The 26,437-nt window shown below is 36.9% G+C and overlaps 1 protein-coding gene and 1 long non-coding RNA gene across 9 annotated transcripts in view; one reads left to right on the forward strand and one right to left on the reverse strand.

Moving 5' to 3' along the window:
* LOC307112620 overlaps positions 1 to 25,803 on the forward strand; it is a 35,531-nt gene extending 9,728 nt beyond the window's left edge. Inside the window, exon 3 of the long non-coding RNA XR_013814726.1 lies at positions 24,871 to 25,803. This is a non-coding gene — a long non-coding RNA (uncharacterized lncRNA). The remainder of the gene's footprint in view (positions 1 to 24,870) is intronic.
* TIAL1 (TIA1 cytotoxic granule associated RNA binding protein like 1) lies at positions 5,041 to 26,437 on the reverse strand. 8 transcript variants are annotated; one of them, XM_079793402.1, is made up of 14 exons: positions 25,810 to 26,429; positions 23,526 to 23,593; positions 22,961 to 23,022; positions 19,252 to 19,348; positions 14,058 to 14,207; positions 13,762 to 13,816; positions 13,482 to 13,569; positions 11,579 to 11,654; positions 10,307 to 10,415; positions 9,917 to 10,012; positions 9,723 to 9,807; positions 9,345 to 9,468; positions 8,874 to 9,013; positions 5,041 to 7,600 (listed from the first exon to the last, which is right to left on the reverse strand). In XM_079793402.1, the coding sequence occupies exons 4-14, from the start codon at positions 19,261 to 19,263 to the stop codon at positions 7,474 to 7,476; spliced, it is 1,062 nt and encodes a 353-aa protein (XP_079649528.1). In that variant the 5' UTR covers positions 19,264 to 19,348; positions 22,961 to 23,022; positions 23,526 to 23,593; positions 25,810 to 26,429; the 3' UTR covers positions 5,041 to 7,473. The 8 variants fall into 8 exon arrangements, with proteins under 8 accessions (XP_079649528.1, XP_079649530.1, XP_079649529.1 ...); XM_079793404.1 differs by having other exon boundaries at positions 14,058 to 14,156; positions 25,810 to 26,423; XM_079793403.1 differs by lacking the exon at positions 23,526 to 23,593.

Below are 26,437 nucleotides of genomic sequence, written 5' to 3' on the forward strand. Positions count from 1 at the left end.
AAGAGAGAAACAGACTGCCTCCTGCATGCCCCCTACTAGGGACCAAGTCTGCAACCTGGGCATGTGCCTTGATGGGAATCAAAGAAAGAATTGCACCAGTAACCTCTCCAGGCAGGGGATGAAGCCCAACCGAGCCCCGCTGGCAGGGCCATCTTCGCCGTATTTAAGTGTACAGTTCAGTAGGGTTACGTATTCACATTGTTGTGATACAGATCTCCAGAACATTTTCATCTTGCAAATCTAAAACTGTGCCCATTAAACAATCCTCTTTCCACCTCCCCCAGCCCCTGACAACCTCTACTCTACTTTCTTAGAAATTTGACTGCTGTAGGTACCTTGTGGAAGTGGAACCGCACGGGCCTTTGTCTGTGACTGGCTTATTTCACGTTGCTTAATGTCTTCAAGGTTCATCCAAGTTGTAGCGTGTCAGAATTTCCTTCCTTTAAAGGCTGAATAATAATCTATTGTATGCATATACATTTAGTTTATCTGTCAATGGACATTTGAGTTGCTTCTACCTCTTGGCTATTGTAATGCTGCTATAAATATGGGTATGGGTCTCTTCATATATCTGCCTTCAGTTCTTTTGTATGCACCCAGAAGTGCAACTGCTGAATCATATGGTGATTCTGTTCTTAATTCTTTTAAGAACTTCCATATTGTCTTTCGTAACAGTAGCACCATTTAACAATCCCACCAACAGTACATAAGAGTTCTAATTTCTCCATAGCCTCGTCAACACTATTTTCTGGTTATCTTTTCTCTTTTGGATAAAAATATATAGTATACTCCTGAACTCCACATTTATATATGTTAAAAAATAAGCAAACTAATCTATGGTCATAGAAATCACCAAAAGGTGATTATCTCAGAGAAAGAGCGGAGATTAGACTAGAAAAGAGCATGAAGGTCTTTGCCAGCAAGGTCCTGTTTCCCAGTCTTGGTGCCACGACACGAATGCGTCCACTTTGTGGACATTCAGAGCTGTGCACGTGTGTCATTTTCTGGGTCATGTTCTAAACTCCACAGACCAGGTAGAAGCGACTGCAGTAGTTCGTTCGGATGAAAGGTGGTAGTTCAGACTTGGGTAAGAATAGGGAGCAGGTGAAGACAAGATCTACAAAGTGACATGATTTTGTTGTTTCTGCTTTTGCAGTCTAGTAAGTCTAATAAAATCATCACCAGACTTAATGTCAAAATTACTAGTAAGCATTTGCTGGAAAGAGATAATAGATTTGAATACGGTTATAAATACTTGAGAGTAAATGCAAGTAATTTCCAGATACATTAATGTGAATTGAAAACTTTTGCATTTGACAGCACAACTAGATTCAGGGCACACTTAAGATCCAGCCAAACTAAGAGCATAGAAATATAAGGCCTTCAGTAAACATTTACCCTTCTTCACAGAAAGCAAAGTACACTTGAAATAACACACTATTTAAATTGTGCGCCCACATGGGGGTACCATACCGTGGAAGATCAACAGTTCAAACTATCTGCTGCTACAAGTCTTTTGTAAGTTGTCTTACTGTCACTTAAGAAATGTCCTTCTATTCTTATTCTCACTTAAACAAGACATTGCCTTCTGTTCTAACCAGTTAGCAAAGATGCTGAAACACACAGACCTGAGATGTCTATGTGCTGTAAGTATAAATGCCACTTCAAGAGTCTTAACTGTCACTTCCCATGGCTAGTTCCAAGCTGTTATACTCAGATGCTGCCTGTCCAGGAACCCAATTGTGCCTTGCTGGTAGCCCCTCTTCCTAAAAATTAACCCTCCCCAAACTAGCCAGCACCACGGTCCAGTATCACCCACACTCTTGAAGAGTGCTATGCAGGGGCAGCTACGTTTCCCACGTGGTGCGCCCAGATACCCTTTGAAAGATGCTTGACAAACTATATTGAGTAGCAATCACAGAGATCATGAACTCCAAAAACTAGTTTTTCTGGAAAATGTGTGACCATGATCAACAGGATTTTCTGCCCGACAAGAGCGAGAAGAGGAAAAAAGGAACCCCTGCTAATGAAATTTCAGATTACCTTCAACCACAACTGTGCAGCCTCAGAATCTGCATTTCAGCAAGCACCCAGTTGACTCCAATCAAGTTCTACTCAGATAGAACACCAAGTGGTGCTCTTGTTTTCCAAGGGAGACTACATGGGTACCTTTACTGCCTCAATTACATTCATGCACTCAGCACTTACTGAACATCTACCATGTGCCAAGTACTGTTCATGTGAGGCCTAGGGTTTGCATAGTTAGCAAAAAGAAGTCCCTGCCCCCATGGAGCTTACATTCGACCAGAGGGAGACTGACACAGCCAAAGACATAGAAGTAGCAAAGCAACCTGGGAACGGTCATCCATTTTTAAAAATAGGTGCTTGGTTTTAATAAACTAAATGTGGATTTTGACAGATATCCCAATCCCATTATTTTCCTGAAAATGCTCAAAGGCAGTATTTTAAAACAGTAGCAGTTGGCCAACATTCTAATACACACGTAGATAGACTAATAAAAACACACCTTAAGGAAATTAAATAAAAATGATCAGGGCCTATAAGACAAAAATGTAGTATTTTATTTTCAAAAGCATAGGAAGTCTCCTAGTTGTCTTGATAAAATGTGTGTGGTCTTAAACTAATATATCAAATATCAACATCCAAGCCCTGATTGTCATGCATGGTTTACTTCACCTGCCCAGGATCGTCTATTTCCATTTTAACACTCTTCGGAATCAAGAACTTCTCCCCAGTAGGAGATGGGCCATATGCTAACATATAACCCAGCTAAAGTAAACTAACTAAAAATGTTTTTGCAAGTTTAGTCCTTTTCAAAAAGAAGCAAACTAAAATTTATTAAAGGGGCATTCTCAATTTTGTTTAGCTATGTTAAGACTTATAAATTTACTTTTATGAGCAAAGGTAATCATATTAAACTCATGACCTGAATAGTCCCAACTCATAATTCAACCAGTAGCATGACTATGAAAATCTGAAATTTATACAATATTAGTATCAGTTCTCAGAACAGACACAGTTGTATAGGGCTACATTTTACCCAGAAGGTGTTGGGACTTCTCTTCATTGATAAACCATATTTTGGGGAAAAAGATGTAGGAACAGGAAACCAACCAACCAAAACAATCATAGTTGGGCAGGCCAGTGTGGTATCCAGCAAAGTCCGGTTTACCTCAGAAATGCAATTCCACAGTACCACCCCATAACCAGGCTCTGCACACTCGTCAGTTCACAAGAACGAAGCAGAGTCAGAACAGAAAAGCTAAACCCAGCTGCAGAACCAGCATGTGCACAGAGAGATGGCTTTTCAACATGCAGTCATTCTGGCTTTCCTTTACCAGCTATTCAACACACTTCCGTTTTACTCATGTTTGGTCAACGTTCCAAGCCGACTTCAAGCTATGAATCACTTTTCCACAGGAACATCTCAGTCAGTCAAATTTCAAAAAACGCAGCAGCCCTGGCCAGTGTGGCTCCGGTGTCGTCCGTGCACCTGGTTGATTCCCGGTCAGGGCACATGCCTGGGTTGCAGGCTCGGTCCCCAATGCGGGGTGTATAGGAGGCAGCCAATCGATGTTCTGCTCTATCGATGTTTCTCTCTCTGTCCCTCCCTCTCTAAAAATCTTTTTTAAAAAAAGAAACTAAGGTAAAGGCAACTACTTTATAAAGTAATATATAAACTTTTTTTTTTATGCAGCAATTTGGAAAAGTTAAAAAAATGTAGCTTATGTATTACAGCTGATTTGGTACATTAAGGAAGTCATATACACACCTTTAATCAGCTGTTACTCCAAGTGACATTCTTGTTTAAAAACCAAACTATGAATATTACGTGGACTACCCTCTCTCTTCCCTCAAACAAAAGCCTAAGTTGACAAAAGGGTCAATTACTATTAGTGCCCCCTTTCCTTTGCCTTAGATTTTTAAAAATCCAAATATATATATTCCCCCTTCTCTCTACTTCCTGTATATAAATCAAACTTCCTTCACATTTAGTCAATTCTAAAACCAAGTCATTTTTGCCCCTAAGAAATATTTACAAATTACCTTGTGAATTAGTTTCTAGCCTATCACTTAAGTTTCAAAACAGACGCAATTTAAGTAGCCCATATTTCATATTAATATAGCATTTAAATACCACGCTAACTATAATTGGGAATAATACAGTTCTTAAGTCATAATTATTCACTTTATTTTTTTTGTTTAAAAATAGCATAGATGGCACTCTAATTCACATTAACCTGTTTGAACACAATTAAGTAGGACATTTTATTACTACACAATAGCAGAAAACCTGCTCATTTAGACCACTTAAGGCTTACATAAACTAGTAAAAATATTGTTTATCTTTCAATGCATACTAAAAATGCAAAGTCTCCTTATAAAATTCAGTATTTAATATATTAAGTGGAAGCCCAAATGCTGACTTTCAGTAGGTAAGATTTAAGTTGGGCATACCAGCTAAAAAGTGTCTAGATAATTTACTAAATTTAGTTTTTATCTAAATGCAATCTTTACCACCAAAGTTCCACCTAGACATGGTAAAATAATGGTTTCCATCATTTGTGGACTCTAAATTAATGAGACTTTACTATATTAGTACTGAACAGAGCATACATTTTTAGAAGGATGCAAATTTCTACTCCTCCATATCCAGAAATTAAGATTTAATTCAACAAAGCTAATGGACTTTTAACACTTACATAGAACACAGAAACAGGTGTGGAATGTATGTACATTCCACATACTTTACTAACAAATTATAGTAAAATTGCTTATTTCATGGCAACCTGGATTATATAATAAACAACAAGAAAAGGCCACTTATTATAATGAGTGTAGTCTTTATTGAAAGACTTACTTCAACTGTGGTTTACAGCTTTGGCTTAAGTTGGCCAGTCGTTTTAGCCTGTTACTGCCAGCAGACATAAAAATCAAGTGGGAATGCCATGGGGGAAATAGCTAGTAGGGATTAGAGCACAGAAGATGGCAGTCAAAAACACATCACCAAAATCAACCTCAAAATAAGAAACATTTATTGCATGCCAAAGAATCTGTGCTGCTGTTTCTAATGAACATGGAAAAGGCAACGATTCTTAGGCTTAAATTGGATGAAAATAGCACTGATTTCACTTTGTTATGGTCGGTGTTAGCTTGACAGTTTTATTCTAAGATTGTGCATTTTGTTTGGATATTTAAAAAACAATTTACTATGAAATAACTTTCACTAACTGAACTGATTATGAACTCTTGTTCTCTTTCATATTAAGATGAAGGACACTTCAGTCATATGTTTACTATGGCAATATAATTAGTCCTTATACTTTTATTAATTCATAGAATATACAACTAGGAAATACTGCAGCTATATTTTAGCTGTTATCGCAATAAGCTAATTGATTTACTGGCAGACCAAAAAAGGCAAACTGAGAATTTAATAGGCTTTTATCAATATATTTTTAAGTCTTTAATTGTTCAAGTTTCACATATATTCAAGAAATTTTTTATTAGGAGGCATAATTGATAAAATTTGTATTTGAGTGTTCTCCTTATAAAATGTAAAATAACTTTTCCATAACATCCCCCAAAGACACCATGAACAAAAGAAATAAGGGTAAATTTTGTAATAGAAGAATGTAACAGATGACTACTACTGAGGTTAAAACTCAAGTGTCATAAAAAATTGGCTCAAAGATGAACTTCAGACTAATTTTTCAGGTATAGTAACATTTGGCTATATTTCTAAATAGGGGAAAAAGGGAAATACCAAAATTATTGTGGTTACCAATTTATAAAACCATCATTATTTCAAAGCTAATTATAAGATTGCAAAAGTTTCAATAATAATCTGTGGATAGTAGTTGCAACTTACTAAACTATAAAGGGTTTTCTCATTTTGGTGTCCAGGCCTCAAAACATTTCAAATATATTGCCTAAACATTTGCACCCCCTAGCTGTCAAAACTCAAATACATAGGATTTTATCCCTTTTACATTCCTGTTATGATAAAGTTCGAGGCAGATTTTATCCACATAGCCTGAAAAATACCTCAGAAACAAACCTCAGTCTTCTCCACCTGCTAATTCCTTTACAAACTGCACTCATACAGCCCAGCCTCTGTTCAGGCTTGTCATCCCATGCACACTACCCACACAGGAAAACAAAGGAACCAAAAAGAAAAGTCAAAGCGAAGAGCCAATCATAAATCGGCACATTGAACTGTCTAAATAAGATGTTTTAGCAATCTTGTTTAAAAAATTATTGGGCAAAATATATCTAATTTAAAAAACACCCAAAGATTTTTTAAAAAACACTTGTATTTTACAATTTATAGGAACCTTGAAATGGTTTACAAGGTTTTAATCAAGGTGTTTACATACCAAGTGATGTAAAGCAAAGGGAAAAAAGCAAAGAAAAAATCTAATCTGCAATGACATTTTAAAATGTATTTCTGCATCAAAGATTTATATGAAATTAAAATTAAGGCTTTTTCTGTATAGTAATTTGTATAATTTTAATTTTACATAGTAGCCAACCTTGGAAATGTCAGTCTTAAACATTCTTATCAATCCATTGCATTCAATGCAGTGGAGTGTGTTGTTACTTCAAATAATTACATTGCTACTTCTAGGTTGAAGCATGCTTTTTAAACACTGTAGTTAATATTTACAATGTATATCATTTAAACTTCATGTAAAAGCACAAGTATGACTGTCTGACTTTAATACAAACACCATACTTGGAATTTTCCCCCAAAAGTGAAATGTAATTTACTACAGTTTTAATAATCAACACTTTTTAAAGTCTTAAAAATATGTCTTAATGTGGATCACCAACATTTGCTCAAGTAACTCAGACAATGCTGTTCCTTATTTAGGTTGCAAAATTTATCAGTCTGGCTTCAGGTTTCTTTAAGCATAAAGTAAATATTTCCTCCAAAGCGACTCCAAAACCATGCATTTCTTCTCAATATCACACTTTTTTCTGCTGACTTCGAATGTGGTCCACCTCAGAGTAGGGGAAGGTAATGTCAAGATTCAGGATGAACTTATATGTGATTCCCAGTTTTTCACGATCCTCCCTTTTTTTTTTCCTCTTTTAAAAACAGTGAGTTAAAATACTGAGTAGCAAGATAAAAATGGAATAGTATCTAGTAATCAAAATGTATTACCCATTTCTCCTATAAAATTTGTAGTCAGAATTGTCTTTATTGACTTTATTTTAGTTTTTGTACACAAAGAAAAATCATGTTCATATCCATCATGAACAAAAACTTAAAAAGGCAGAACTAGAAGACATGTGTCCTTCACCAAAGCAAAGCTGTGCTAAAGGTTCCAAACATTTCCATTTTTAAAATAAATATTTCCATTTTCCAATGTCTACTTCCATGTCTTCAGAGTGTCACAGGAAACTGAAGCTATTGTGAATTACAATTTTGTTTAGAGTCCCAGCTCACTGTGTTTGGTAACTTGCCATACCATATCCAGCTTGGTTAGGAGGAGGTATTACCGGGGGAGGAGCTTGTCCTTGGGGAGGCTGAGCACCAAATCCACCCATCCAAGCAGCAGAAGGTGATTGACTTGAAAGAGAAGAAAAACAAACACTTCAGCAAACACAAGGGAAAATCATCTGTACATTTATACAAAAACCAAGCAGAGCTAAATCACAGAATACACAAGGAATCAACAAACCTACAACAAAGAGCAAAGAAATAATTGATACATAGCCAGCCACATATGTTGAATACATATTACAATATTAGTCTTTTATTTATTTATTTATTTATTTGTACTGATTTCAGAGAAGGGAGAGGGAGAGATAGAAACATCAATGATGAGAGAGAATCATTGATTGGCTGCCTCTTGCATGCCCCGCAATGGGGACTGAGCCTGCAACCCCCAGGAATATGCCCTTGACGGGAATTGAACCCGAGACCCTTCAGTCCACAGGCCAACGCTCTATCCACTGAGCCAAACCAGCTGGGCACAATATTAGTCTTAAATTGTTAAGAAAATACCCACAACTTAACAAACAAACAAACAAACACAAATAGCGCCCCTCCCACCCCCCCACCCCCCGGCTTGGCTCAGTGGTTGAGCGTTGACCTATGAACCAGGAGAATGACGGTTCAATTCCTGGTCAGGACATATGCCTGGGTTGTAGGCTTGATCCCCAGTAGGGGGTATGCAGGAGGCAGCTGATCAATCAATGGTTCTCTTTCATCACTGATGTTTCTGTCTGTCTCTCCTTCTTTTTCTCTCTGAAATCAAGAAAAATATATTAATTTTAAAAAATGACAAATGATTCAACACATCATCTACCTACCGTATATTGCACACTGTATATCAATTTACAAGAAATTTTAAAAACACAAGCTCATTTTTAAAAAAAGAAGGAAGAAGGAACGAGTGAAAATAAAGGTGGCTGGCCTATGGGGCTGAAAGTGCAAGGGACCAGCCCACTCTATCAACAAAGGAAAAAAAAGCAAGCTACTTTTTTAATCAGATAAATCTCTGAAACTCCTCACACAAGCCAACAGGTATAAATCATTACATTTCTGAACATATCTAGACAAAGATCTTTTCCACACCAAAATAAACAAGTAGATAAAATAGTACATTAGAAATGTAAATCAAACTCTACCAACTGCTTATAAAGGTAGCAGGACATACCAAACATTACCCCAGCCACCCTTTTCACCTAGGTAATAACATTTTTAGCACCATAAACCCCTTTTCGTAAGGTTTTTAATAGTTCAATATACTTAATTTAAATAGATTCTCCCTAGGAAAACACACTTTTTATTGCTTTTGTCAGAACCATATTTCTATACTGAAAAAACCCAAACTTACTCTACTCCAAATCCTTGTTGATTCCATGGTTGCCCGTATACTCCATAAGGCGGTACTTGCCACCCATTTGCCATATACTGTCCATACTGTTGTGGGTTTCCATAAACTTGGCTCCACTGACCCCACTGACTATAGTCAACCTAGGAAAAAGCAAATTACTGTTTTAGGAAACAAGTAAGAAATACAGTATTTGAAGAAAGTGGGAGACAAGGAAGAGAAAAACTAAGTAAGCACCCTTATGTGAATAGGACTCTGTTATTTATCATTGTCTAAGTTTATTGGGGTGGTGACACCTGTGAAAAGAAAGTATTAAGATTCAGTTAATACCACAAAATAATCACTTTTGAAATAGCATTAATAAAAGTCAATTGAAAGCAGATATATGCTTCATTTTTTAATTTCAGTTTCTAAAGTTTTTATGTAGATATATAAGATAGAAACCTTAAAAAGTGCTATGAAAAATCCAATTACCTGTTGGAAGTTTTTAGTCATATCAGGAGATTCTTTACCCCAATAGCATTTAACAACATGTCCTTCGATCGTAGTACCATTCACCGAAACAATGGCATGGGCTGCACTTTCGTGGGTTGAAAATCTGAGAGAAAAATAGAAAAAGTTTTTTTAAAGAACTTAACACAGTACACAGTACTAGTTTACATACACACTCGTTAGTTTATAAGTGTCAATTTGGCATTGGTATCCTAGAGTACATTATATAGGTAGTTTAAAGTTCTACATTGCAAAATAATACTAACATTAACAACCTCTGATACCTGGGGGGGATCAAATAATGTAACTGAAAGGAACAAATCAAATTTAAGAATAATAATATTACAGGTAGAATTTTACCTGACAAATGAATAGCCCTTCTCTGGAAAAACTCTTATTTCCATGATTTGTCCAAATGGTGAGAATGTCTGTCTCATAAGCTGATCTGAAAAACAAAAACATACAGATTATTCAAGGCTCACTTTTATCATAAAATTGGTACTAATAGTGATGAAGCTCCAGAGAGAAGGGGGTTAGAAAACCAAACACAATACCTGTTAACCCAGAAGCAATTCCTCCACAGTACACAGTACAATTTTTTGGACTTGACTGGTTTACTACATCTTCAAATCTTAACTGCTTAGTGTTATCTATATGCACAGAGAAAACAAAAATGTTGAGTGTTATAAAATGGATTACTATATTTTATTAAGAAATGCCTCATTTGGGGGGGAAAAAGTGAAAGAAAATATTTTTCTTCACGCTCTGATTTGATCTATATCAGCTGGTTCACAGCTCCAAATATAGTATTATCTCAAAGCCCAAAGTTATATTCAAGATGAAATGAGTCTTGCAATGCTAATAAAATTTTTAAGAAATTAAGATTATACCAATACATGACTTTGTGAAGTACCCATCATTTTAATATAGTAGATGTATCTTACTTTCTTGTGTGCTTTTAGGTGCAGGTGGTTTGCGTGTGGCCCAATTGGTTCTGATCTGACGACCACCCAGCCACTGACCTCCCATATGCACAATTGCATTTTCTGCATCCTATAGAGAAAAAAAGAGCAAGAGCAATTACAAACAGAAAATTGTGGTATATAAGACCCAGAAGATGAAAGAAAATGCTGGCAATGCTGGATCCAATAAATCTTACCAGTAAATTAATTCCCTGAGCATCCTAATCAAAACTGGACTAATATACTAAGAAAATTATTTAAATTGAGTGATTCATAAAAGCTATTATTTATAAATTTCAAAATACCAAGACAGCATTAGAGAAATTTATCATAATTCAAATATGCAAGAAAAATATCACAATCCCATTGATTAAAAAATAAAAAGGCAGAAATCCCATAAGACAAAGCTGTTTTCTAGTATTTTAATTTTATGGTTGATTTGTAATGTAACTTTTACTGAATAATATGTAAAAACTCTAATGTTATGGTCTAAATCACCTAACCCTGAAAATGTACATTCTAGTAGCAATGTATTGTAACTATAACACAAGATTAAAAACTCATTTAAGGCAGAAGACTTTCTGCATTGTTGGAAAATGCTGTAAAGTGGCTGTCAATAAAATATGAGTTTGGATTCTCAGAATTAATGCGAATTTGCAACAAATGCAATGAATCTAAGCAAAGAAAGTATACGACTCCTGCCCTTTATCTTACTGCTTCAATAAATGCAGGTAATTTAAGTTGCTGAAACTATTCTAAAATGCTGATGCCAAAGCCCACTTTATTATCTGATGTTATAGTTAATGCAAATACTTAGATATTTTAGTACTTCTTTCTTAAAAAACACATGCAAAAGTCAAGATGAGCTGCTTCAATTTCATTTAATATCCCAGCTACAAAAGTATGAATAATTATTAGAAGCTAAAACTGAGGTTTTCAAAGTTAAGACTAAATATAGTTTAACTTCCCTCCAAATTCTGAGACTACCTCATTTGTCCTACCCTTTAGCTTTACTTCTAAGTTACATCTTACCTTCACCAATGCACAAACGTAACTTTATTACTTTTCCTTATAATCAGGCTATCTTTTTCCAGCTATTTCCAAGCTTATGACAAAATGAATTATACTCTATTGTTAAGACATACAAAATTACATAAAAGCTGTGTTTGTAGTTTACACCTAAGACTATTCAAGTTTCAGATTAATTAATGACTAAATTCTGTATTAAACTTAAATTGAATTGAAAGAACGTACCAGTTTGTTATAAAAAGATACAAAACCATAGCCTTTGGATTTTCCAGTTGCCATGTCTTTAACTACTCGGGCATCCCTGTGAAAAGAAGCACAGCTAAATGAGGGAAGTAAGAGTCATCCTCAAAATAAAAACTAAAAGGAACCACACACACTGTATTGTGAGCATTTTTTAAAATAAAATTTCAGTTAGCCCTAATTAACTACAGTCATTCCTGAACTCTCCCTAACGCTTCTTTACCTGTTAGAAAAAAGCAGTAGGACAAAAACATGTAATAAACATGCAACCTAATCAAATAGCCTGTGCTTTCTAAACTAAATGCTCAAATCTGAAGATTAACAGGAACAATGGTTTCCTTTTCTAATATTCTATTGGCTAGTGTCCTCTAAGGTTTACTGATTCTATAAATTACTGTAACAATGCTAACTACTTTACCACCATGCAATCTCTAAATAGTTAAATGTTTTCTGCCTAGTGATACAAAATATATGAAATATTAAAAAATTGAAAAAGAGGAAAAAATAGGAATTAAAAAGGCATACATGGCCTGTTAACAGATTTCTTTATTTTTCTTGGTCAATTCTCTATCATCATTTTGGAGTTTGGGCAGCTGTAAATTTTGAAAAATTGACATTTTCAGAAATTTAAGAAAGGAGAATAAAAAACTAACAACAATGCTAAGCACACCAGTACGAAAACAACAAATTTACACAGAAATTTTAGTGAGTAAGTTAAAATGATTGGAAATATAGAACTCCACTGAATATAGAATGTTAAAATGTAAATACTAAAGTATATGTATATATAAATAATGTATAATAAGAATAAATAGAAATGAGAAAAAAATCTACAACTGAGTTCCAGTGTGCACAGTTCCTTGCAGTTAGCCTTCAAGATCCTGTCCATTCTTATGAGCAATTCTGCAAAATAACCAGAATGCTATTACTTTTAATTGTGACTTGGACTTTAGAAAAACTGCAGCTCTCAGGTATAAATAAAGATTGAAAAACAGCAACCTGTATTATTTTTATACTGATTTTCTACTTACCACATTTAGAGATTAAAAAGCAAAGCAAATATCAAAATAGAAAATTAAGAATTAAATATTTCTTTCAAATAAATTAAATCTATAGAACAACAAATTGTATACAGAAAAATATTGTTGTTCTTAGTTGAAATATATTCCTGTAAAGTAATACTAAAACGTATAATTTAAATCTACAGGAAATACATAAGACAAATAGATCTTAATCAGAAAGATAAATTACGATAAACATTTTATAGAATTGTAACCACTTTTAGTTTTCTAATATATTTGATCAAGTAACATACAGTGAAATTTGAGCATGAACTTTGTTAAAAATTAAACCACATTTGGGCCCTAACTAGCAGAATAAAACACCACTAACAAAACAAAAAACAATTAATCCAAATTTATGGCTCAGACATTGAAACTTCTTAATACTATAATAACATTTATCATTATAATTAAACATATACATTTTCAATTTAACCACAATATACCCCAGGATTTATCTACTTTCCCCCACTTACAAAAAGCTTAATACACAGTATAAATCACATTTATTTTAACCCATTATCTTTAACCACCAAATATTGAAAACATTCGACAAAAAGTTGGACTTCATAAGTTTTTACCACCCAAACATTTGCTTCAAAGATAACAAACAATCACTTAAAATTTTTAAACACATTATACACAGGATTAGATGAAAACAAGACCCCAAAACATTAAAATGACAACATTTTCAACAACATCTAATAAAAACAAAACCAAAACAAAAATCACACTAACTAGGAAAAGAAAATCTTAATTCTTATACAAGTTAATCATATACTATTGTGCCTATCACAATTGAGTATAGTATTGATTATGATACTTACGATATTTTACCAAAGGGGGCAAATGCTGATTTGATATCTTCTGTTGTAATTTCTGGACTCAAATCCCCAACAAACACATGGAAGTGATCTGAAATCAAAGCATTTGGTAATCAAATACTTAAGTCAGCTACTAAACCTTTTATTTATGTTTATTTTTTTATTTTTGCTACTAAACCTTTTATAGGCAACACGAAGGGAAGGGAAAACCCTACTTAAGCTGGTAATGCTGCCAGGATAATTTCAGAACTCTTCCACAGTAAAATGCAGCAGGAGTACTTACTGGAAGTATCTTTTTTCTGGCTACTTGGTGTTGTTGCCCAGTTTACTTTGACCTCCTAAAAATAAAGATTATATTTAATACAATTATTAGGGATATCATTAAAAAGCATAACACTTACCACTTATTAAATCATTTATCAAGCAGGATATTTTTTGTAAAGGTACTAAGGCTGAATAAAGCAAAACCATCACTCAGCAGAGCTGAATATTCTTTTAAAAACTTGCTAAGCAATAATGCAAACTAATTTGACATGCAAACACGTATGTTCATTAGGTGCCATTATTCTATTATCTTACCTTTCCCAAAATTTTTCTCCCATTCATAGCAGCTAATGCAGCAGCTGCATCTCTGTGTTCATAAAATTCCACAAAGCAATATGGGTCATTGCTTGTATGCTGCAAAACAGAAAATCCAACAGAAGAGTTGACCCTTCTGCTATCGGGTTGCTGAGAAGAAAATCCAGGAAAAAACATTACTGATAGCTAGGAATGTACAGGTGAGATTGCATAAGCTTATGAAAGCCTAACACTTTATAAAGTAAGAGTTATAGCTAGACCTGACTTTGCACCTCAGGATTCTGTTGTACGCCAACAGAACTGTCAAAGCAATATAGAAGTATGACTATCAGCATTAAATCAAAATACAGAATTCTAGTGAAGTATGATAAATATAAAACAGAAGTTTATATAGACCAAACAAAACCTCAGTTCAGATTTGATGGATAAGGACTACTTCCTTACCACTGCTCTCCTTTCCCAACAGAATTTTCAAAAGGATGAATTCTATGCATCAGAATCCTTCACTAACTGTAACCCATGACCATAAAAAATACAGAAATGAACCAACTTTACAAACTTTACTCCTATTAGCACTACATATGATGAGACGAGATTATATATTTCTTTTATAGATAAGAAATGAGAATAAAATTGAAAAAGTTCAAATTTATAACTTGCTATTAAAGTGAATTCCCTTTCAAAATATTCTAATGTATTGGAGATTCTATAAACTTTTGAATTTGGTCATCAAAGACCAGAAAAATAAACTAGTGATTGAGAAAAAATTTTCTAAAAATGTCTTTGAGTAAACATTTCAGGACAAAGCTACAATTTTATATCACAAAAACACTCATAAAAAATCTTCATTATATATATTCTACAACATTATGCCTGACAGTAGTTGGCAAATAGGTGTTTATAGATTATGAGAAAGTAGTACACCTAATTATATCATCTTACAACCTAAATGAAAGTAAATTTTATAAACCTGCAACCTAAATTGGAGTTACACAACTGTATAAATATATTTACATAAGGTTAAAAACATTCATCACTGTTCCGTGTAAAATGCCCTAAAAAAAAAAATATTTAAAATGTGGAATTCTAGTTGCACTTACAAAGGATAAAAATACCAGATAAAATAAAGATCTTTTCAACAATCACTGTTTTTCATCCCAGGAAAGTTTTAGAAGAAAAATCCAAAATAAGACGTCTAAAACAATAGTGGCGAATCAACCAGAGGCATTTCCTTGAGAGGGGAAAAAAAGTGTGATCATTAATACTGACAAGAAAACTATGGGCTCCCATACAAAATCCTACTGTCCTAGCAACATGAACGCTGTTCTTTAGAGGTAGGGAAAGAAAACGGGGGGAAAAAACTCCAAATCTTAAATTCCTCCTTTAAGAAAGTTAATATTTACTAGTAACATTCATTAAAGAAAGGATTTTGAATGTAAATAATAAACTAAAACAACTAGTCAATTTTTCCTTTTAGTCCTACCTTTTCTGCCCTATGGCCTCTAAGGAAAACACTGATAACTGTAGCAAAACATAGAGAAGTCCAGTGGTAGATCTCTAACAACAGACGTTAGTAAACTAGTCTACTCATGCACACGGTCTGCATGTTGATCTAAGCGGTAGTAGGCCGGACCCCATTCAACGTACGTAAACACGCACATTTATATATTCACACCACACTACATTTTATCTAAGACCCCACTGATTTCTGCCACATCTCAAATGTCAGATGTGTTAAAAAATGTTTACTAGATAATATACATTTATTATAGTATACAGGGAAAGCTAAACTCTAAAATAAACAGTATCTAAAGTAAAAAAAAAAAATCATAAAACTAAGGGTAAGAAAGGATTTTTAATATGCTGAAATGAAATTCATGAAAGAAAAATAAATGCCTAGGCAGTCTATAGCAGTGGTCCACAGACCACTGGTGGTCCGTACAGTCTGAAAGGTTGGCGACCGCTGGTCTATAGTAGAGTTCATGTCCTTTGGAAGCTTCCCACTTACACCACTGGCAAGTGACACTAAAATCAATTGTGTCCTTAATTACTATTGTCACCAATTTTTTTTTTAAATCCTTACCCGAGGATATAATCTTTATTGATTTTAGAGAGAAAGGAAGAGAGAGAGAGAAACATTGATGTGAGAGAAAAACATCCATCAGATGTATGTCTCCTGTATGTGCCCCAACCGGGATGGAACCTGCAATCTAGACATATGCCCTGACCAGGAATTGAACCCACAACCATTTTGGTGTATGGAACACCCACACTCCAACCAACCAAGCCACCCGGCCAGGACTGTTGTCATCAATTCTTATGGGATGACATAAAGATCAAGAAAGAGAAATACGAGGTCTTACAACTATTTACAAGTTCAACTGTGGGAGTTGTAGACTATGGATAAATTTTGAAAATTCACTCAAATCCCTCTACCCCTAAAATGGCTGTACATGCAGGTTTTTAAAAAAACACTTTAAATCATTATTAAATGTCTTGCAAAAGTTTCTAATGATTCTTTCCCCTTTTTCACATCCCATCCTCTTCTAAACCCACTCCAAATGGCTTCCAACCCAATTAAGCCACTGAAACTTTGTGTTACACTCACCAATGACCTCTGCCAGCTCTGTGATCCCTTTTCTGTCCTCATCTTGACTTTCAAGTAGAATTCAAAATAAGTGACAACCCCCCAAACACCCCTTTAAATATTCTCCTTTACCTTCCACTATACTCTCTTGGTTTTTCTGTTTCCTCACGGAGGCGGGGGGGGGGGGGGGGGGGGGGCGGTAGTTCTTTCAAAAGGTAGTTCTTCCTCCTTAACTCAGACTCTAAATGTCTAAGTGTTGAGATGCTCCGGGGTCCCTCTACTCTTCTCTACAGCACTCTCAGGAACTAGATGTCACCTCGTCCCATGGCTTCAAATACTACTGCAAGCTGGTATCATCAGCACTGGTCTCTCTCAAGTACCCAACTAGTTTATCCAACTGCCGACATATCCTGCCCATTTAACTGTCTAGCGCACATCTTAAATTTAGCATTGCCAAAACAGAGCTCCTGACTCCCACCACTCCCCCCATCCATCCTGTGCCTCCCCTAGTCATGCACTCTTTAGCAAGTAAATAGCATTACCATCCATATAATTGCACAAACAAGAATCTTAGGGTCGCCCTGGCCGGTTTGGCTCAGTGGATGGAGCATTGGCCTATGGACTGAAAGGTCACAGGTTCAATTCCGGTCCAAGGGCACATGCCCGAGTTGTGGGCTTGATCCCCAGTAGAAGCCGTGTAGAAGGCAGCCATTCGATAATCCTCTCTCATCATTGATGTTTCTGTCTCTCTCTCCCTCTCCCTTCCTCTCTGAAATCAATAAAAATATTTAAAAAGAAAAAGAATCTTAGGGTCATTCTTGAAGTCTTCTTTCCCATTACACCCCACAGCCAATCGAGTACTACTGTTATTCTATCTCCAAAATATACACCAAGTTTATATACTTCTATCTCTATGGCTTCCACTCTAGAGAACAAGTCCACATCACCACTTAAACTAGACTAGTGAAATAAACTCAGCTGGTTTCCCTTCTTCCACTCTTGCCCCTACAATCCATTCTCCACGTAACAGTCATTCTCCAAATATAGTACCTTAAAAATACAAATCAGAATACATTACCCTACTTAAAACCCCACTGCAACCCGAGTAAAATCCACTCTCTCTGTCATGGCCTGTACTGCCCTCTGTGATGCCATACCCTGCCTGCCTATCTCTTCAGACTCACTTCCTACCACTTCCCCCTGCCCCCACTCACCAGGCTCCAGCTATCCTGGGTCTTTCATTGAACCCAACACACCAAGTTCATTACCAACTCAGGCTTTGTATTTGCTGTGCCCTCTGCTTCTAGCTCTTAATGTAGATGGCACCATCTTGTTCTTTCTGTCTCAGCTTGGAGTTGACACCTTCCCTCACCACCTAGCCCATAAAGCACATTCCCTCCAATCATCATCACAGAACTGCTTTATTCTCTTCATAGTTCCAGCTTTGAATAATGCCTAGCACAAAGTAAATTTTGTGAAAAAAATGAATAAATAATCAGAAATAGGAAGAAGAGGAAACATAATATACCAGAACAGACTGATGATTATCATTAGTTAGGAAAAAAAGACCAAAAGACCAATTTGCTTTACAGACTTTTAACACTTCCCCTCTGTCTCAGGATATAACACAAACTCCTCAGTACAGCTTCTGGTCCCTACTGAACACTCCTTCTCACCTCTTAGCATCTCTATGACTGACCAACCCCACTGGAAACTCCAAGCATGCAATGATTTCTATCTTTTTCTTTCAAGCATTTACGCTGTCTACCAGACCAGATCAACATTCCTCTCTCTACCTGGAATCCCTTCTTCCTCAAATTCCTTTTTAGCCAGTTTCCATTACTACCTTTTTCAGTTTCAGCCTAGACACTGACTCCTCTAAGAAGCCTCTCCAGACCTAAGGCTGTACTAGAACTTATATGTTCTCCCACAGCACTTGAAACTGCTCCCATAGCATTTATTAACCTATATCATTATTGTCTGCTAACTCCTCTGTCTCCCTCATTAGACTCTATGGGGCTCTACACTATTTTATTCACCACTATATCCCTAGGACTTACCGTAATACCTGGTACACAGTAAATAACAATAAAAAAAAGTGTTGAAACAAAATCATTACACTAACAATTTCAATTCCTATCTAAAATAGGCTACTCAGTCATTAGTATTTACTAAAAACAAACAAGGTGCAAAATGTCGCACTATGCAAATAACCCAATATACACCAATTCCTAAACTTTAAATGTATACTATCTAAATCAGTAACACTCTTGTTGAATTGTATGAACTGTCATCTAGTTTTTCAACACTCTGAGATAAGTTGTATTAATTCTTTACAAGCAAGAACACTTGAAGGTAACTACATCATGAAGAATGACCATTTGAGAATAACAGCACAGGAACTTTGTCCTTGCAAATAAAACTCCATTCCAAACTTAGTTTGTCAGCCAGATCAAAGTAATACGTCAATACAACAAACATGAATCTCTCCATCAGAATAACCTGAGGTTTACTTAGAATATTATTTTAAAATACTAGTCAACTCACGTATCTCAAAATGTTAAACATCATGCTAACTGCCAGCACATGGAACTGGGAAGATCTTACCTCTGTTATCATTTTACAGCTTTTACAGGGTCCAATCTGACTAAATAACTGAAGTATAAGAACTTCCGTCACATCTCTGGAGAGGTTACCTACGTATCTGGACAGAAAAAAGAAAAAAGAAAAAAGAAAAAAAATCAGTAATTTTCTTTCAGCTCTGGCTCTAACGTGTTATTATTTAACTCATCACCTTTTAGTTCATTTTAACTTCCTGTCTTCATACAGATATTCCAACTAAGACTGATTCTATGAAGGTAAAATTAATCCTTGTTTATGAAAGCAACAAATGTACTTAGGCCACTAAATGTACCACTTCAAAAGACTTTTATAAAGAACAAATTAACATAATCGTGTATACCAAAAGCATAGTTTTCTCATCTCATTAGAATAAAAATAATGAAAACTTAAAGCAGTCTCGATAACCATTTTTTAATGTGAAACACAATTTAAAATAATGTATAACACACACACACTCATAATTATTGACTTATCAAAACATCTGATCGTAAAGGGATATCCTTTTATATTAGATATAAAGGAATATAACATGAGTTTATCTTAGACCTCCAACCAAAGCAATTACATGAACAAAAAAGAGAGTTAAAGTTATAGCAAAACACACAGAAATCAGAGGGGTCTGTTTTGTCTTGCTAAATAAAATTGTTATTGATATTATGTCTTCATTGTTTTGTTTTAGAATAGCAGAGTAAAATAATAAAATTTCCTAGCCTAAAACACATCGTACTCAACAAAATACATATTGATCTAGATAAAGCAAATATAAAGACTTCTTTAGAAACTCTGAGAAAATTTAAGACCAATACAGGTATACTTCTGAGTATGTCTATTTAAAGAGTTGGGATTGGTTTTTGTTTGTTTTATAAATTGAATATATATATTTTGTATAAGAAGTTTAAAACACAGCCTGGCCGGCATGGCTTAGTGGTTGAGTGTCAACCTATGAACCAGGAGGTCACAGTTTGATACCAGTCAGGGCACATGCCTGGGTTATGGGCTCGATCCCCAGTGTGGAGTGTGCAGGAAGCAGGCGATTAATGATTCTCTCTCATCATAGATGTTTCTATCTCCCTCTCCCTCTCCCTTCCTCTCTGAAATCAATATTTTAAAAAACATTATCTAAAAAGAAGTTTAAAACACAGATGAATTTTTAAAAGGAAAAAAGAACACCATCACCCAGAGATGACCACCTTGGTTTTTCTTGTACCATGGATTTATTGTAATTTAGCTTACTTAATTGTCAAACTTTTAAGTCTTTCTGGTACTCAGTGTATAATTCCTATAATTTGCCTGTTATGAACCTCACCAAGCAAACAATATTTGTAAAAATTAACAGTTTCTTCCGGGAAGTAAATGGACATACGTTTTTATTTTCCCAATATGTAACATATGGACACTTAGTACTGAGACCAAAATAAGCTTTGCATCTATTAACATATTAAATACGTAACTGCTTTAAGATGGAACACTTTGAAAGGAGAAAACAGACTGAGAAAGGTAAAGTTACGTGTAATAAAGAAAATTATCTGATTAGGACTGAATAGGCACTTTCCAGTTCAGCTAAGAATTTCATTGCAATTAGTACCTTTAATTTATATGCTCTAAAACTGAAACACAAGCCCAATGTTAATTAATAGAAGACTAACCCAGTGACAGACGTGTTTATGTCCACCCATACCATCTTCTCCTTACAATGAAAGTAGAACAGACCCATGGCTAGGCATGCAGTGACACACTTCTTCCAGCAGTAGCGAAAGGTTATAGACGTAGGAGTTAGCTAGACAACTACCTGTCCCTTTTCAACTCACAGGGGGTTTGTGAGCAATCATAGATGGAATTTCTTTTTTGTACAAGGTAGACCTCTCCATAAAGAAAGTGAACAAGTTACCTTGGTCTCCTAAGTGTTAAGGCCACTTGAAAACCTAAAGTGCTAGTTAGCTCATTTTTAAGAGATTTGACGTGGATAAAACTAATTTTCACATATTGAAGCTAACAAGTAAAGTTAAAACAAAATGATCATTGTGATATAACAAATCTTAAATAGTTTTAAATTTGTATTACTGCTTAAAACCTTGATTTGTTGCACAGGCACTAATTACCTTCCATATACAGTATAACAGTCACAATCAAAGCTGTTACTGTTTCATACGATTTTTATTTCAAGCCAGTCTATTCCAATACGTTATAATTTTGAAGAATTTCTAGAGGCACATTTAGATATATTAACTTACATCTCAAGCACTGATGCCAAAGAGCAAAAATGTTAACCAGAGTTTAGAATGACATTAAATACTTAAGAGAAAAACCTAGTTTTTTCAAATATCTCCACTAAAAGTTCTGTGGTAAAGCAGCAAACTTCTTTCTGCTCTGGTTATGAAGCAGGCCATTTATTCTAAAGTTCCAAGTGTTTAAATATAAAATTTCGACTCAAAGATCATATATAAAATAACAGAAAAAGACAAATGACTCAAATTTTGTATTGAGAGGTCAACTCAGAGTAAACGATTTTTAACTCAAGAAAAAAGAAAAGCATACCTTAGGTCTATTTTATCTTCTAAGAACAGGAACTGTAGGAGCTAAAGCATTAAAAGTGGAAAATGATGCCTTTATCCCTAACATCAGGGTTAAAATTCAATTTAAGACTAGAAACTTCGCAGTTGCACAGTAGGCAAAAGTTCACATTGCCAAACTATTTCCTATGTCCCACTGGGCAGAATTTTAAGTTAAGAACATCATGCCTTTCAGAGAAAAGACAAATCACACATTTCACCATTGAATGTTTTCTTACTCTGAAAAGAGTAGCCCTACCAGGGCTGAAATAACCAGCATTTTTACAAAACATATTATAACCAAATTTCTCTAATAAAGTAATAATATTTTTACTTTTGTTCTTGAAAAGTTCCTATACAAGAGATTTTGCAACAATACCCTTCAATGGGCATCTAATGAGTTACCAATCTGTCAATGTTACATTTAAGGTGGGAGGCAAAGTGCAGGAAAGGTACAGGTGAATTGACCAACTACATCAGGGACACTGATAATGTATTTTAAGTAAGCAGACAATATGATTAAGTTGAAAGGCTTAATTATAGCCATAATACAAGCAAATCCATGGTGTAGCTAGTCAATATTATAATGGAATTTAATAGTATTTCCTTCTGCTGTTGCCCTTATTCAGAGTATACTCTAAATCATTGGTTTATTTCCTCCTTTCGACAGAGTATCAGGAAGGACAGTCCTAAAGGATGACATTGCATAACAAGGTATAATCCCAGATCCACAATTCCTACTCATTTTGGTGCATCAGATGAATGAAGAAAGTAAACTATAATAGAACACCATTATAATTTAATGTTGATTGCAGATTCAGATATAGCATGGCTCAAATCACTGCATTTAGAGCTACCCACAACACGTCTGAAATGTGGGTCCTACGAGGTAGCTATCAGGCAGTCCAGTTCCAACGTCAGTTTTACAGAGCATAATCCCATTTGTTTGCTTTTTTAAATCACAAGTTACCCAATACATATTACCCCGAAATAAATGTCACATGAGAATGGAGAGCAGCAGAAAACAGACCTTTAAAGCAACTATTTGAAAAACTTTAGGCTCAACATCAAAGCAATTCTATACCACTTTAAATACCATCGAATAAATTAGTAATACTGTAGGTAATGAATATTTAAAGACCTACCTAGGCTATAAACACCATATTGTTTTCTGATGATAGAACCATATGTCTTAGCTTGTGTGTGTCTGCAGGAAAAAAACCTCACTAGTAACACACAGGCATTTTAAAGAAACAGAGTACATTCTTTTAAAACATACTGGCCACTTGAAAACCTAATCCGTAGATCACAATGTAAAATAAAAAGAGCTCCATAAATAAACAAAATAAAACCCTACTAGATATCAATCTCTACAGTCACATTCAAAAGTTTTTATTACATTACTTGTATCTAAAGAATCCTTTCAGGAGTAATATGTAAAATAAACTTAAAACTACTATGCATTGTTGTTGTTTTTTAATTAAAATCTGATCCCCCCAAAAAATCCCAGTTGTGAAACATCTGCTTTTACTTCAAAATTTTACATTTGAAGGTTTTAAAATATATATAAAATCAACAGACAGCATCATGTGCATATGACAATCAAGTCTGCCTATAATTTTAAATCAATCGGACTTTATTTAAAAAAAAAAAAAGGACTTAATACTAATTTAATGACAAGAGTATAATCATTGTAAAATATTTGAATACCTCTTATTTTCCAGGCAGTGAACTAAGTGCTGCAGGGGTAAGACCTAGGAAGATGGAGCAGTCCTTGTCTAAAAAAAAAAAACCCTTCCCATGAGAATAGTGGGAGGAGGAAAAAGGAAGACAGAATAGTAAGCATGTACATCAAGGCTCAAGACGTTTCCTTACTTATGTGTATACATGTCACATTTTTAGACAGCTGTAAACACAGATAAAGTAAGTGTGTTTTGGAGAAAGAAAAGGAGATTGGAGAAGGTACAGGTCAGAAATAAGTGACAAAGAAGTTAGTTTACCATTATTAGTCAATTGAGGAAAGTCGAAGGTATGATGGAGATGAAGACAAGACAGATGCAGAGATATATGAATTAAAAGTATTGAAACAGCATATTTTTAGCATGGCAAAAAACAAGAATTTCTCTTCATAAGGAAGTTAAATAGAGTTAATGAGAAATATGCCATGAGAATTTACCAATTATTCAGCAGCTATTGTGATGTAATCATGACATTTCAGTTTTTTAGATACAATGTAACCTTTTTAAAAAACCCGTTTTTATTTATTTTAGAGAGAAAGAAAGGGAGAGGGGAAAACATCCATGTGAGAAAGAAACAGGTCAGTCTGCTGCCCACCCTAACCAGGGATGGAGCCTGCAAAAATGGAACTGGAGACCTTTCACCAGCCAGAGCATTACAATGTTACTTTTTTGTTAAATACATGCTAGCTGGCTCCAAATCCAGCTTTCCCAGATGCTTCCATCAAAATACACACTAACTAAATACCAAGCCTTGGCTTCAACAGATGTTGACAAATTTCAAGTTTGTCCCAATTCCCTTTCTGGGAAAAGAAGGCCAAAATGGAAGACGGAACAAAACAAATATAAAAGTTTCGCTAAGCAGGCTTTTCATTCAAACATGTGGTGCTTACGTTGGCCTCAAATTCTCAAAACAGGATGGCCAATACTTCAGTGAGGCAGAGAAATAGGAATGAAAAAGTGCAAGGCCCCCCTCAAAACCAAACCAAACGCCAAACCTGTATCAATATGGTACAGGTATCATCTGCCTTCCCGAGCCAAAGTCTCTTTGGTAAGACCCAAGCGATGAGAAGCGAGTCCAACTTCCTGAGGACCCATCCACCTTCATCTATTCCCCCAAAGTAACCTGCCCTTTAAACAGCAGGGCCAGGTGAACTCTGACCCTATCAACACCGGGCAGAGGCAAGAGAAAAAACAGAGCAGCCATCTGACTCCTTGCACCGCAGGTGGGCGTTGAGCTTCGAGAGGCTAGGAAAACCAAAGGTGCCCAACTTAAACATGTAATTAGAAATCACTCGGACTTTTTTTCTTAAATGCAGGAAAAAGGAAGGAGTGCCACACTATCCAGAAAGGAATGCAAGTGCCGAGTCATCACTCTTCCGTAGGAAAGAAACTCCAGCAGCAAAGCGGTTGGGAGATGAAACTCATTCATTAGATCGGGCTGCAGGTAAAAAGCAACAGCAAGCTAGGAGAAGGAGCGGTGCACCGACACACAACGAGCAGGGGATAAAAGGCATCGTTTTATCCAACTCTGAAGGTCTCGACAGACGAAGGAGGGGTAGCACCCAGAGGACAAAAGCAGCTGGACAACTGGCTGTCAGGGTAGCGTGGGCAGCGCTCAAAGTAAACTTCGTTATCCAAGAAGGGAAAGATGCTCCAGCGGCCAGAGGCGTCCCTTCGCGCTCGGAAAGTAGCGGGCGCCCGGCGAGTGTTTCCGACGGCGGGGGCGGGGGCACGTGGGGGCCGAGCGAGGGCAGGGGCTCGAGCGCCCGAAGTGCCCGGCTTCCGCGGAGGGCTCGGCCGGGGACCCGGAGGGCGCGAGTGCTAATTCCTCCCGGCCCCGGGGGACGCGGCCGCGGCCCCACCCCCAGTCCCACCCCCACCAGGCCCTGCCCCCGTGGGGACAGACAGCGCCGGGCTCAGCCCAGGACCCTAAGGCAGAGGCAAAGCGGGCGCTCTCCGGGCCCGACCGCCTCTACGGAGCCGAGACCGGCCTGGGAAAGGGGTGCAAAGGAGGGCGCGACAGAAAGAGATCGAAACAAGCCCCAGGCCCCAGGAAGGGACTGATGGGGGAAGGGAGGGCTTCCTTCCCAAGGAAAAGGGGACAAATGAGGAATGCACTTGGCGCCCGCGCCACCCCGGCCAGGGTGCCGCCGAGAGTCTCGGCTCCGGCCCCGCTCTCCGGCTGCTCCCTCCCACAGCGACCCGCGGTGCCCGGGCCTCGCGGCGCCTGGCACCCCCTCATCTCGGGTACTCACAGAGTCCGGGGCTGCCCGTCGTCTTCCATCATGGTGGGTGCGACGGAGAGATCCCGGGACAAGGGGGAGGGCAGGGTTGGGGAGGGGAGGGGGTGGGGAAGAAGGGGAGGGGGGCTCCGGGCACCAGCTGGGGACAAGGAAAGGACACCGAACCCTGCTCACAGGCTCTCTCCCCCCAGCCCGCTCCGGACACTGCGCTCCAACCAGGAGGAGCAGGAGGAGGAGGAGGATGAACAAAATGGCCGCCGCCACCAGCCAGGCAGGAAACGGGGCAGAGCGCAGGCGCGGCCCGCCAGGTCACAGCTCAGGCCAGCCGCGACGGCCTGTAAAAGGGATAACTAAGTGAGGAGAAAAACAGGCCGCCGAGGAAACCGTGTGTCCGGTCACGAGGGATCACGTCGTCGCTGTGCGCCCCCTGGCCGGCCGAAGCCTGGCCAACTCAAGAAGAGAGTGAGAGGAGAACCGCCGTGAAACCGAAGTCTGTGGGAATTGTGGTCCTGGAAATGAGAGAGGGAAGCACTTCAAAGTGCTTCTGGGAACTGTAGTCCAAAGGAGACACGCGCTGGGACGCGAAGAAGAGACTTCTGGGTACTGTAGTACGTGAAGCCATGCGGCGACCAGGAAGTCG

Source organism: Cnephaeus nilssonii (genome assembly GCF_951640355.1).
Source record: "Cnephaeus nilssonii genome assembly, chromosome: 16".
NCBI classification, from domain to species: domain Eukaryota; kingdom Metazoa; phylum Chordata; class Mammalia; order Chiroptera; family Vespertilionidae; genus Cnephaeus; species Cnephaeus nilssonii.

Coding starts and splice junctions, on each gene's coding strand:
- TIAL1 (XM_079793400.1), bottom strand. CDS start 25,841: ATGATGGAAGACGACGGGCAGCCCCGGACTCT. Junction 19,349..25,809: donor GACGGGCAGCCCCGGACTCT/GTGAGTACCCGA, acceptor TTTTCTGTCCAG/ATACGTAGGTAACCTCTCCA. Junction 13,570..13,761: donor CCAGAAAAAAGATACTTCCA/GTAAGTACTCCT, acceptor CTTTGATTTCAG/ATCACTTCCATGTGTTTGTT.